General features: G+C 37.6%; 1 protein-coding gene across 2 annotated transcripts in view; it reads right to left on the bottom strand.

The window, feature by feature from the left end:
* Positions 1–13,541, bottom strand: part of Myo31DF (Unconventional myosin ID) — a 130,906-nt gene that overhangs the window by 14,757 nt on the left and 102,608 nt on the right. For both annotated transcript variants that reach the window (XM_071656737.1, XM_071656738.1), the window contains exons 8-14: positions 12,365–12,534; positions 10,683–10,792; positions 8,009–8,159; positions 5,772–5,930; positions 4,489–4,574; positions 2,957–3,119; positions 1,120–1,286 (exon numbers count right to left, since the gene is read on the bottom strand). In XM_071656737.1, the coding sequence (XP_071512838.1) occupies positions 1,120–1,286; positions 2,957–3,119; positions 4,489–4,574; positions 5,772–5,930; positions 8,009–8,159; positions 10,683–10,792; positions 12,365–12,534 (1,006 nt within the window). The remainder of the gene's footprint in view (positions 1–1,119; positions 1,287–2,956; positions 3,120–4,488; positions 4,575–5,771; positions 5,931–8,008; positions 8,160–10,682; positions 10,793–12,364; positions 12,535–13,541) is intronic.

The raw sequence follows: 13,541 nt of genomic DNA, 5'->3' as shown, positions 1-13,541 counted from the left end.
CTTGATTACCTCCATCATAACTTATCAATCTCCATTAAATTCTCATCCATTTTTCTTCCATGATCCTCATCTTCCTTGTTTTTATTAAAATATCATTAGCCTAAAGCCATCTAAACGGAAGAAAATGTGGAACAAGTTGTTCCCTTTGACAGTCTGAAGTTTATTGGAGCCAGCCCAGACTAGGGTACAGTAGTCAATGACATATGCAAGTGTGGAGCATGGAATGCAACCTAATGTCAATACAGCTAAGCTGTAACCTCACTTTATCATCTTCAACCAATGCAATATGATAAACTGAAATTCCCCAACATTTCAATTTTATCACCAGAAAAAAAAGTCATGCTTCTGCTTAAAATCTTGCCCTGATGTGTAAGAACACTTCAAAGCTTGAAAAGAGGATAGAATCCTGAAGTTCTTGTGAAATATGCAAACATTTAAATGCTACTGAAGCTGAGAGAAGTTTGAGATGCCAGCATTAAAATATAAAACTTCTGAGCCATATTTTCAAAACCTGAGAAACTTACAATGCACAAGACATTGAATTAGCTGGCACCTTTCTCATAACAAACCTCATTCATAAGCTTATGACTTTTGGCATAAAAGGGTAGTTTTAATAATCCAGGCATAATATGAAAGTATCTGTTCTTCTCTCTTATAACACAAGCAGCTAGCATTCATTTCCCATGCTTAAACATCTGATTTCCTATTTCAAATGTGTCATATTTTTCAAGACACTCAGTAGCTGGCTGGTAAGTATTCTTAAGATGGGTAAGATAAATACCAGGATGAGGATGGATCTTAATAGGTTAATGCTGTATATCATAATTCAGGTTTTATGGAACACTTTTCTGGGGTTTACTCTCAAGCATAAACAATGTAAGTTCCTTAAAAGAGAAGTGGTGAATACAGACTCCCAAATAATTTAGTTGAATAAGTTTGCTGTGTAAGAGCTGAATTTAACAACTTCAAAAGACACAAATTAGTGAACCAACAAGGGTGATGCCATATGCACTTTTCACACTCATTACAAGTTTCTATCAACTGTGATCAGTATCAAGGAAATTTCACTTAATTAACAATTGAAATGGTAATCTAATGAAGTCTAACTTGAGGTATTACCTAAATACTCTGTTCAGTTCCAGCATGTATGAGCGCATTTTGTAGAGTCTGTAGTGGCGCAAGATGGTGATAGCAGCACACAAACGTCTATAATGTAATCGACAAATAGCTCCTCGCCACATCTTTTGCAGGAAAATCACAATTCCTGGGATCAGTTTTGCTCTTCCCTGTAAATTCATAAATAAAGATTCCTGGGATCAGTCTTGCTTTTCCCTGTAAATTCATAAATAAAGGTACATGAATGCATTCCCTACTCAAAAAAAGTCATGAAATTAACATATCAGATGTTACTCTCGCTGTACAAAAAGGCTTATGGATTTAATGTATTTCTAGCAAGGATAATTTGGTAATCTACCTACACTCTTCACAGTCAGTACACCAAAGGTTTAAGATCACAGAAAATTACTGAGTTTTGTAAATGGCTCCCCTTTTCCTTTCAGCACATTCTCAAATATTCATGGCATGCTTGGACAATGGTATGTTTTCATGATCCTCATGACATTTTATTAGCCACTGTTCTGATGTTTCAAATACAAAAAATGTAAAAATACAGTTTAACAAAAAACCATAGATGTATCCTGTCATACTCATTTAGGAGCCTAGACAGAGGTGGCTACACATATAGCAGCAATACAGGAGCCTAACCACTTTTCTTTGCAAGTTTTCACGATCCATAATATCCCTCATTTTTCTCCTAGTATGTTATCATAAGCAAATTTATGAAAGTATAATCTTGGTCCTTATCATAAGATATTTCCATCGATGAAGAAAAGCAGTAGCCTTAAGACTGAGCCATGCAGGCAGTACTGATAATGTTTGCTCAGTTTCAAAAATCATTTCAGACATACCCTCTGTTCACTGCTGTTAAGTAACCTATTATCTAGAGGAGGAATCCTCATGTACCCACCCGGGGATCTTTTTTTATATCTTTTTGGCCAGCTTTCTAAGGTGATTATGTCAAATGCCCTCCAGAAGTCCAAAACACATTTAATCAACCAAACTCTTTCTAGGCTTGCGCTCACCTTACCTTAGATGTCCAGCAGATTCATTATACAAGGCTTTATGCCTTTCAACTCATGCTATCACACACTGCAGTAGCTTCTATACACATACTCATTCACTAACATCCTGATTCCCTTCGTCATTAGTTTACAAACTATGTTTTTATCTGATCCCTGGGTAACAGTCCCCTTACACTGTGCTAATAAAATTCTTAAGAAGCCCATCAAGCATGTTTGTGCTTTTCCTAAAATACATGCAGAGACATTATTTAGGGCCATGCAACTTATACAGATCTGGATACTTCATGAATCTCATACATTTTTCCCAATGTTCTTGATGCTGCCTTGGATTTCTTTCCTTAATCTTGTTCAGGTAGTGGAGGTAGTAACGTATCTTCCAGTTTCAATAAATTTTGAAACCTGGGAGTATGGGGCCAGAAAGAACGTACTTAGCTATAAGTACTATGGTGAGATTCTACTATAAAGAAAGGATAGATCACTGCAGTTGCTACACGTTGCTTGTTACATAACAGTTATTCTCTGCTCCCACTCACCACTAACCTGTGTTCTTTATTTCTCTAGAATTAGTGAGTTTTCTACCCACCAAGAAAGCCTCCCACTTATTCATACCTAGAAATCTACTGTTTTTCATCAGGCTCCTGTAGGGAAGTCTATAAAATGCCTTCTCGTTGGCTAAAAACACAACGCACCCATCCCTATTCTTTTTTAGGATACTCCATATAGGATATTCTATATTTCTGTCAAGTAAAAGCCTTTTCATTTGAAATAATAACATTAAATCAACATCATCTACTCAGAAAGCACAGCTGTGATACCTGTTCTAGAGCAAATAATGTCTGTGGAGATCGGATAAAGATTTTGGTGTTGCCATACTTGACGTCATTGGTGAAGCCTTGTTCCTCTACCAAAATTTTGGTACCCTCTCGGTCTGTACCACCATGGAAGTTTGGCCATGTGTACTGAGAGATCATCTTGTATCTGAAAAATAAATGTATAAGTTATCAATCCATCTACATTCTATATTTAACAAACAGAGTCTTTGTGAACTTTATTGTTTAGCATTGCAGTCTCCTCTAGCACTCACTAACTCTCCACCTTCAACTCAGTTTTAGTGTGGCTAATACAAAAATTTCCATTATATTCCCTCATCTCACTTATCATAATATACAAAAGGTTCCTCATTTACCATGTTCCCATTCTACGTAGGTTCAATTCTATTTAATTTATTACACTTTGTCGCTGCCTCCCGCATCAGCAAGGTAGCGCAAGGAAACAGACGAAAGAATGGCCAAACCCACCCACATACACATATATACACATACATGCCCACACACTCAATATAATTTTTAAAAGTAAATAATGAATTAATACTTCCTATGAAATCCCATAGCACAATAAGCAACAGGATGATGTTTCTCTACTTCTAGATATGTTGTGATGCTGTACCAATTTGGATACAAACTATACTCAACCCCAACCCATCTTTAAAGCTAACAAATGCATTACAAATATATTATTGATATGGGAGTCACTTAAACCCTGTAACCACTCCACCAATATATCATTACCCCCTGCTTCAGGAGGTACTGCCAGGAAAACAGACAAAAAAGGCCATATTCATTCACACTCAGTCTCTAGTTGTCAGGTGTAATGCTCCAAAACCAAAGCCCCCTATCCACATCCAGGCCCCACAGACCTTTCCATGGTTTACCCCAGATGTTTCACATGCCCTGGTTCAGTCCACTGACAACACGTTGACCACAGTATACCACATTGTTTCAATTCACTGTATTCCTTACACATCTCTAATCCTTCTGCATGTTCAGGCCCCGATCGCTCAAAATATTTTTCACTCCATCCTTCCACCTCCAATTTGGTCTCCTACTTCTCCTTGTTCCCCCCCACCTCTGACACACACACACACACACACACACACGAAAGAATGGCCCAACCCACCCACATACACATGTATGTACATAAATGCCCACACACACACATATACATGCCTATACATTTTCTATTTCATATGTGGCAGTGTGGCAATGGGAATGAATGAAGGCAGCAAGTATGAATTATGTACGTTTGAATATGTATAGGTCTGTGTATGTATATATATGTAGACATTGAAATGTATAGGTATGTATATGTGCATGTGTAGACGTGTATGTATATGCATGTGTATGTGGGTGGGTTGGGCCACTCTTTCGTCTGTTTCCTTGCGCTACCTCACTAACGCGGGAGACAGCGATAAAGTATAATAAATGAATATAAATAAATATACATTTTCTATTAAACACTGTAAAAAATTCTAGCAAAATACAGGAAGAAAGTTATGGCAAAGGTTTACCTCCTAAGGAACCGGTCATAACTCTGCCTGTATGCAAATCCGGCTCTTCTCACTCGTAAGTTTTCCACCAACCCAAGGTAGTTCACCTGCAGGGGAAATGCTTCAAATATTAGTCAAAAAAATCAACTATCACCTAAAATATTTATCTTAAAAGTATTCCCACTTTGCAGCACAATATAAAAATCTATGAACCTCAAACTTAGCCCATTTCCAAATCTCATGAGTTGAATTATATCTTATCATGTATTTCTTTATTCTACTCTTCACCTTGCTTTGGCTTTCCTCTCTATTTCCACTTATCTTACTAAAATATATTTTTAGTCATTTTCCTCATATACATTCTTTCAATTTATCCAGAGAACCCAAGTACTCATTACATTACTTCCTGATTTTTACAGTTGTTTATCTTCTTAATTTCCGCATTCTAATTCTATACACTTCCAAAACTCAATATCCCCTCTCCTAATTGCTTAATCATTCTTTCCAGTTTAAGTGATAAAAAAAGATAATCACTCATCTGCATAAAGTAACATTCCTCACTCCCAAGCCCTTCCAGCGCATTTTAATTCTTCACTCTCTTTTACACCATGTTGTAGTTTTGGGTTTGCAGGATTGGCTTGGCTGTATTCATTTATGCATGATGCTAGTCTTTTTCTAAAATAAAATACATCAGCAAGCAGAGGCTCGCATAAGTTGATACGCTCTTAGAGGCAGTTGGTGAATTCACAAACATAATATTATTTGGACATTACTATATTAGTCCCCTAAAAAAGCTGGGCTCTTTTTTCATGAGCTCACTAGCAGACTCCTGTTAGGACAAATGATTACACTATCTTGACAACTAGATACATAATTAATTCATCTATTTTCTCTATTTCAAATGGTCTTTACATAAAACTCTGGACATAATAAAATTACCAAAATATTCTTAATGACTGATGATAGGTAATAATGACAGTTTGACGATGATGGACATCAGTATGACTGTCTCACTTTTCCAATTAAGACAAAACTTGAGCCGATATACATAAAATCATCTAACTGCTACTTGATGAATTACTTTTAGCACATTCTGTTTCTTCATGTTTGACAAGAGTACTTAACTACATATCGCACTTCAACTCCCACCCATATATAAACTGCATCCATTACACAAACATTCAACAACCTGAAAAAAATGTGCATAAAGTTACAAGCTAACATAACTTTTTAAAGCTTACAGCAAAAGAGTATTTTTCAAAATAAAAACAAAACTAGGATCCACTACAAGAGCAAAATCATACCTGATGAGTGACTCGCTCCTGGTCAAAGATGACTGGAGATTTCTGGTCATTGGGCTTTATACAACGAATATAGTATGGCTCTTTACAGGCTAAGTTCTTCACTAGTGCTACCATAGAGTTTTTGAAGAGCATCCCTGCTGTCAGGGGGCGCTTCGTTGTCTGCAAGGAAAAATTGTTAGCATTTTTAGGAAAACTGATGCGCTCTATAATGGAGTAACTACCAACAGTTATGATCCATAACAAAAAAGATCAACTGCCATTAATCATAATCCAAATTAACATGGATCAATTACAAATAATTACAATCCATGTCACTAAAGAGCAACTACCAGTCTGCACAATTCACACAGATGACCTTCAACCATGCAAGTCCATTTTGTTACATCAACTCTCTTACCCATTCCATGAGATTGATCATATGCATTCTATGTCAAAGTATGACATGCACTTGCATGATAACATAAACATACTTTCTTATTTTTCAACTTGCACACAAAGTTGAGCCCAAAATCTTCATTCACATTGCCTTCAAATACTTCCTTTGCACTCAATCCTTCATCATACAATATATTTAGCCCCAATCCTTTTTCACTGCATTGATTCAGTCTCTTCTGCACTCCATCAATTAAGATACACTAAATTAAGAATATGAAAAATTTTCCATAGCATTAAAATCAATTATATACCTGTTCCCCAGCAATCATAATATCCTGCATAAAATCATTACAATTTATCATTGTGATTCCAGTATATTGACATAAAAAATTTAAAAATATGGATAAACTCATTTTGCAATCATATTTTCTATCATATGCTGGACTCTGTATTCTTCTTTTTTACATTAGCTGAGATAGCACAGGCATCTGAGGCTCTAATCAAAGCCATCCCATTAACACTATATACACATTTATATACCCTGGCCTGAGCTAGATACCCATTTTATTGTCCAACCCTTTGGGGTGGATGAACAGCTTGGCTGACTGTGGACTGACTGCCACAACCTGGATTCGAAACTATGCACTCGACCTTTGGTGGCCCATGAATGCATCATGGTCAGGAACACTAACCACTACACCACGGGAGTCCATAATGCAAAGTAAGTTCCATTAGCTGGCCAGAGATGGCAACCTAAACAAAGGTTGAGTCACTGCAGCTAACTGTAAGCCTCAGTAACCCACTAAAGACCACGGTGGGTGAATGTGTGCCTTTTCTTGGTAGTGTCTTTGGCACCTATTACCATCTGTTGCTTCTAACATCACACCCCCACTTCCCATACCTAGGATTGGACAATTGGCAAATACTGTGTTTTTCCTAAACAAATGCTTAACTGTTGATCTATGATGACAAAGGTTTTGATAGTTTTTCAGCACACAATCATATAAATGAAGAAGTTATGAAATGTAAGTGAATGTAATTTGTGTACAAAGGATTGGCCAATGTGATAGATAATGTCTTTTTCATAAACTAAGTTAAGCCTTACGATCTTAAGAAATAATTGGGGGAACAATGCTATTTCATGCGTGGCTGGGTGGCAACAGGAAAGGATGAAGGCAGAAAGTATGGTTATGTACATGTATATATATGTATATGTCAGTGTATGTATATGTATGTATACATATGTGTGTGTGTGTGTGTGGGCGTTTACGTATATACATGTGTATGTGGGTGGGTTGGACCATTCCTTGTCTGTTTCCTTGTGCTACCTCGCTAACGCAGGAGATGGCAGTTAAGTATAATAATAAAAAAAAGTTTCTGTAGTTTACACTTCTTTAAACAAAACAGATTTTCCTCATTTTTGCACACTAGAGGGACACTGAAAAAAAGATTTACCTCTATGGCTTAGGAAACCCCACTTACAGGTGCAACTTCTGATTATCCACTTAGGGAGGGTTACCCATGAGCACTAATAATTAGGGTCGAAGTAAACATCTAATTAGCAAATAAACCACGGGTCATTGGGTTTGATAATTAGTCTCAAAGAATACTGAGAGAATTTCTTCAAATGAAAAAATTCATAATTCAAAATATGCCACAGATGATGCTGTGGATACATAGGACAGATGTTTGGACAAAGGGACAAATGGACAATAAAATGAGTGGTAAGTTCCATAAGAAAAATTAGAGACCTCACTCATTATTCAATAAGTAATTGCCAACTCCTCATTCAGTATTAGGCACAAAGCTCTGTTATTCATCATATGTTTTTAGGAATAAGCTGAAGGCTTCCATATACCCACCATAGTGATGTCCTGTGCACCCTCTGGCCACATGTTGGAGATGACAGAATCTGAAGAGGAGTACATCAGTCTTTTGAAGTCTTGGAAGAGTGTATCCTTATTCTTCTCCAAGTAACCCTTGATGCAATACACTACATCTCCAGCATAATGCCTGTCAAAAGAAAATGAAAACATTGACATCCCATCTCTGATGAACTGGTCATGCTCATAATGATTTTCATTTTTGCCAATTATCCTATGAAAAACAATATCTGCTTAAATACTGTTCATTTAGCATTACAATAAACCAGGCAAGGAATCTTTAGCATAAAGTGCTATCAAGAACAGCAAAGCCACTAAGTACATTCTAAGGATGACTCTGTGGCTGGTTCTAAATTCAGGCTTTAAAAACTTTTGGTGGATTCAAAGGTACTTATCCCAAAACTGATTCCACACAATCATGAAATAATTAATACAGCATGATTAATCACAAGAGGTTCATCAAAGTATGATCATTAACAAGCCACTCATCTTCCCATGATTAGTCATAAGAGACTCAGAACCATATAATTAGTTACAAAGTTTCATAATCATTCATATGAGATGCAAAACAGTATGATCTGTCACATGGCTCATCAGCCACAAAGGTGACTTCAAGTGGTTCTTATCTCTAAGTTTACTCCACACACATTTGCACAGTTCACATTACTTCAGTTATCTCCGAGTGCACATGCCCTTTCACCAACTTTCCACTCATTTCATCTTCTAAAGCCACAACAAAGTTTCACACTCACCTCAACCAGGAAATGATCAATCATTCAATCTGCTTTCACTCTTAGCACACTTACACCCAAAAGAAACTCTACTTTATGAGCATGTCACTTATCACATAATCCATATTGCCCAATGATCCCAAAACTTATGTATACTTATGCACACAGTTTTCAAACCAGGTATTCCCAATCACCAATCTTTCTCCTGAAAACAACTCAAAATACTGTTCCCCATTGTCACTCATCCCTGGTACCCTATGCCCCCCCCCCCCCCACTTACACCCTCAACTGCCAAATCACCCACTCTTGCAGTCAAATCAACCATGATGAGGTTTCAATTCCTTGCATCAAAACAGCCAAGCATTCGTTCAGTTCCTCCAAAAAGAATACTTTCCTTTCCTTACTCCTCTTACTACTAAAAGCAAAGGCACTGACAATCACCCTCCTTTTTTAACTTATTTTCATTCTTATCCACATCAGTCTTGAACTTACCACATTACATTCTTTAACACACTTCCATGACTCCTCCTTTATCATGAGTGCCCCCACCCATCCTTTGCTGTTGTCCTCACACTAAACCCTGGCTTCAATCCTTGAACTTTTTCAAAGCAGTGTTCTCCCTTCCCTATGAGCTTTGTTTCACATAGAGCTAAAATATCCAGGTTCCATTCCTTAAATATAACACCTATCTCTCCCTTCTCATCCTGGCTCCATCCATACACATTCAGATGCCCAAGCCTGAGCCTTTGGGGAGCCTTCCTTGCCTGGCTCTTTCCTCTGTTCCTTACTTTGCAACTGACAATACAAGGAGGGATGGATTTCCAACCTTCCACTCCCTCCCTGATATGTCATCTTTTATGAGATGAAAGGGATTGGATACATAATTAAAAATGAGAAATTACCGAGTGATTTGAGAGAAAGTCTGAAAGGGCAGAACCTGGGGGAAATGGTGTGTTTTAGGTGCCTGGGAGTAGACATGGTAAAGAATGGAACCATGGAGATAAAGTTATAGGATGGGACAGGGATCTATAGTTCCAGATGCTTTGTGGAGCGTGGAAGGGGAGGTCAGTGATTGTTACGGCAAAGACTGATAAAACTAAATGTGAAGTAGTCCCAGAAAAGTTGTACAGATCTGAGTTTTGGACCTTGAATGCATAAGAATGGAAGAGGGTGGAAGTCAACTGTTGAAAATGAAATGTGCTATGACAATATATGGTTGAAGGTGGCTTGATAATGTAAAGAAAGATAGTGCAAGAGAGTGGTATAGTAGTAAGTACATTTTGATTGACATAGCTGACAACAGTATACACAAATGGTTTGGACATATGGAGAATATGTGCAAGCTTAGAGGACCTGTGTGTGAGGAAGGTGGAGAGGAAGACCTAGGAAATGGAAGAATGGAGTAAGCGAATCTTGGGTTTTGGTACCTAAATATTCAAAAGGGTATAAGGTGTGAATGAGACAGAATATATTTTATTAATGTGGTAAACAGGGGACGACATGATGAACTAAAATGTATGAACCAGTCAAGGTAAATCATGAGTAACCCATGGAACTTGTGGACAGCAGGCTTTGGCTTCAGAGCATTACACATCATAACTAGAAAGTGGCTGGGTGCAAATGAGGATATTGTTGAAGTGTTCCTGGTACCTTGCTTTGCTATGGCAGAAGCTATTGTGTATAAAAACCTTGTTATATTACATGACACATTTCTGAAAACATGTAATACAAAAAACTTGCTAGGCATGTCCTTAATTAAATAAACCAAATGCGCTTATTTTTCAAATAATTCCCACGACACTTAATATAGTAATCCTTATATTAACTCATTACTCTTAGAATTTCCTGTAACAAAATAAATGAAAGACAATATCATCATCATCTACAACACACTGTTCATTATCAGCTTCAGTCTCACTCACTTGATCCGGAATTCTTCCACATGCTTGAGTTCTTTGTCCATAGGTGAGAGCTTGCGTGTGGTAAAGTGCTTGTGACCCTTCAGCTTGTTCTCCATTGCCTCAAGAAGCATCTGAGACAAGAGAAAGGTGGGTATATACAATAGTCAGCTGATCGCCGAGGTAAAAGACTAAAATGACGTAACACTCCAGGTGGAAGCATTCTGATAAGCAAGGATGAACCAGATATTCAATTACTTTTTGTATGAAGTTACTATTCATAGGCATACCATGTATATAAGAAAATACCTCAACGCTAATGAAATCCAAATTTCTCAACATTCCTTATATTTCATCTAAATGATATAAATCAATACTTCAAACATAATAAAAGATGATACACTGAATCATGTACACCATAAAACTTTTCCAGAATAACAATCTGTACCATACCACTGCTATTCTATCCATTACCAAAATAAAGTGATAATCTGTCTCCTTACAAGATGATGGATGATAAACATTATGTGCCTCTATCTCTATCCCTGGGGATAGGGGAGAAAGAATACTTCCCACGTATTCCCTGCGTGTCGTAGAAGGCGACTAAAAGGGGAGGGAGCCGGTGGCTGGAAATCCTCCCCTCTCATTTTTTTTTTTTTCAATTTTCCAAAAGAAGGAACAGAGAAAGGGCCCCGGTGAGGTTATTCCTCAAAGGCCCAGTCCTCTGTTCTTAACGCTACCTCGCTAATGCGGGAAATGGCGAATAGTATGAAAAAAAAAATCTCTAAACACTGAACATGAGTAACAACTAAACAAATAGATAAACTGGTGCATAAGTAACAATACAACACCCAGTAAAATCATAACCTAGTTAAACAGAGTCAATCGTACAATACACAAAAAGGAATAAGTTCTCTTTGAACAGCTGACAAGGTGCATCATACAACGGTGATGATCTGTGAACAAGGAGTGCAGTCTGGAATAGCAAATGGATGAAGTGAAAGAAATTATTAGAGCTGGAAATAATTCAGATGAAAATCCCCCAAAACTATTTGGTTTCAACTGTAATGGAAGCATTTTGTGTACGTGTCGTTGATGAGAATAAGGGAATCTCTGATTTGAAAAATCAATTTACTATGCAAAGTGAGATAATAAAAAGCACTTCTATTAAACATAAGAATTAATGTTTCTCTTTAATACACAAGACATGAGTTGCAGATGTGAACTTCCTTACTTTCCTCCAAGAGCATCTGCTATGGAGCTCCAGCTGCACACAAATGTGTATAAATGAACTAAGAGGCTGTGTGCACCTGGTCCACCCATTGAATTGAGAACAAAGTTAATGATGACAGACAGGATGACAGAGGGAATTATTAGTATCTCCTACAAGTTCTGCATATGTGATGCTGCAAAGACCCAGACTAAAGGCATTTACTATACATTTAAGTACAGTGGAAAGTATAAATAGGAACATACTTTAAATATATACTCATGTAATAAGACCAAAATATATTTCCACCAACTAGTAAAATTAACACCCATTTTGGACTTTGGGTTACACATCTCATTTCTCTCTTTTAAATATTCTAATAACTATTGAGGATGCTTCCAGATCTATCCAATTTACTTGTCATACTTCTCCAGAACAAATATTAGCTTACGAAGATTATATGGCAACTGATTATAGGTGACTTTAGAGTATTTACCTCATCTGTCACCTTTCCAACATTAAGGCATGCTTCATCCATTATGGCAATGATTCCTCTGTGTGGCTGCTCAACCAGATCACATATGATCTGATTGTTGAAATATTCAATATTCTGCCAAGCAATACCTTCCTTCTTGTATTCTTCTTGTTCTTGTTTTAACACCAACTCTGCAAATGATTCAAATTTGTAAAACTTATCAAATGAATTTCAAAGGACCTAAGTTTCATTGTTTTCAGGACAGAAATCCTTACTGAATACAGACTGAGGAAATTTTTTTTTTTTTTTTTTTTTTTTTTTTTTTTTGCTGTCTCCCGCGTTTGCGAGGTAGCGCAAGGAAACAGACGAAAGAAATGGCCCAACCCACCCCCATACACATGCCTTGATTCAATCCACTGACAGCACGTCAACCCCGGTATACCACATCGCTCCAATTCACTCTATTCTTTGCCCTCCTTTCACCCTCCTGCATGTTCAGGCCCCGATCACACAAAATCTTTTTCACTCCATCTTTCCACCTCCAATTTGGTCTCCCTCTTCTCCTCGTTCCCTCCACCTCCGACACATATATCCTCTTGGTCAATCTTTCCTCACTCATTCTCTCCATGTGACCAAACCATTTCAAAACACCCTCTTCTGCTCACTCAACCACACTCTTTTTATTTCCACACATCTCTCTTACCCTTACGTTACTTACGCGATCAAACCACCTCACACCACACATTGTCCTCAAACATCTCATTTCCAGCACATCCATCCTCCTGCGCACAACTCTATCCATAGTCCACGCCTCGCAACCATACAACATTGTTGGAACCACTATTCCTTCAAACATACCCATTTTTGCTTTCCGAGATAATGTTCTCGACTTCCACACATTCTTCAAGGCTCCCAGAATTTTCGCCCCCTCCCCCACCCTATGATCCACTTCCGCTTCCATGGTTCCATCTGCTGCCAGATCCACTCCCAGATATCTAAAACACTTCACTTCCTCCAGTTTTTCTCCATTCAAACTCACCTCCCAATTGAATTGACCCTCAACCCTACTGTACCTAATAACCTTGCTCTTATTCACATTTACTCTTAACTTTCTTCTTTCACACACTTTACCAAACTCAGTCACCAGCTTCTGCAGTTTCTCACATGAATCAGCCACCAGCGCTGTATCATCAGCGAA

Source organism: Panulirus ornatus, chromosome 63 (assembly GCF_036320965.1).
Source record: "Panulirus ornatus isolate Po-2019 chromosome 63, ASM3632096v1, whole genome shotgun sequence".
Lineage (NCBI taxonomy): Eukaryota > Metazoa > Arthropoda > Malacostraca > Decapoda > Palinuridae > Panulirus > Panulirus ornatus.
This window is presented reverse-complemented; position numbering and strand designations above follow the sequence as displayed.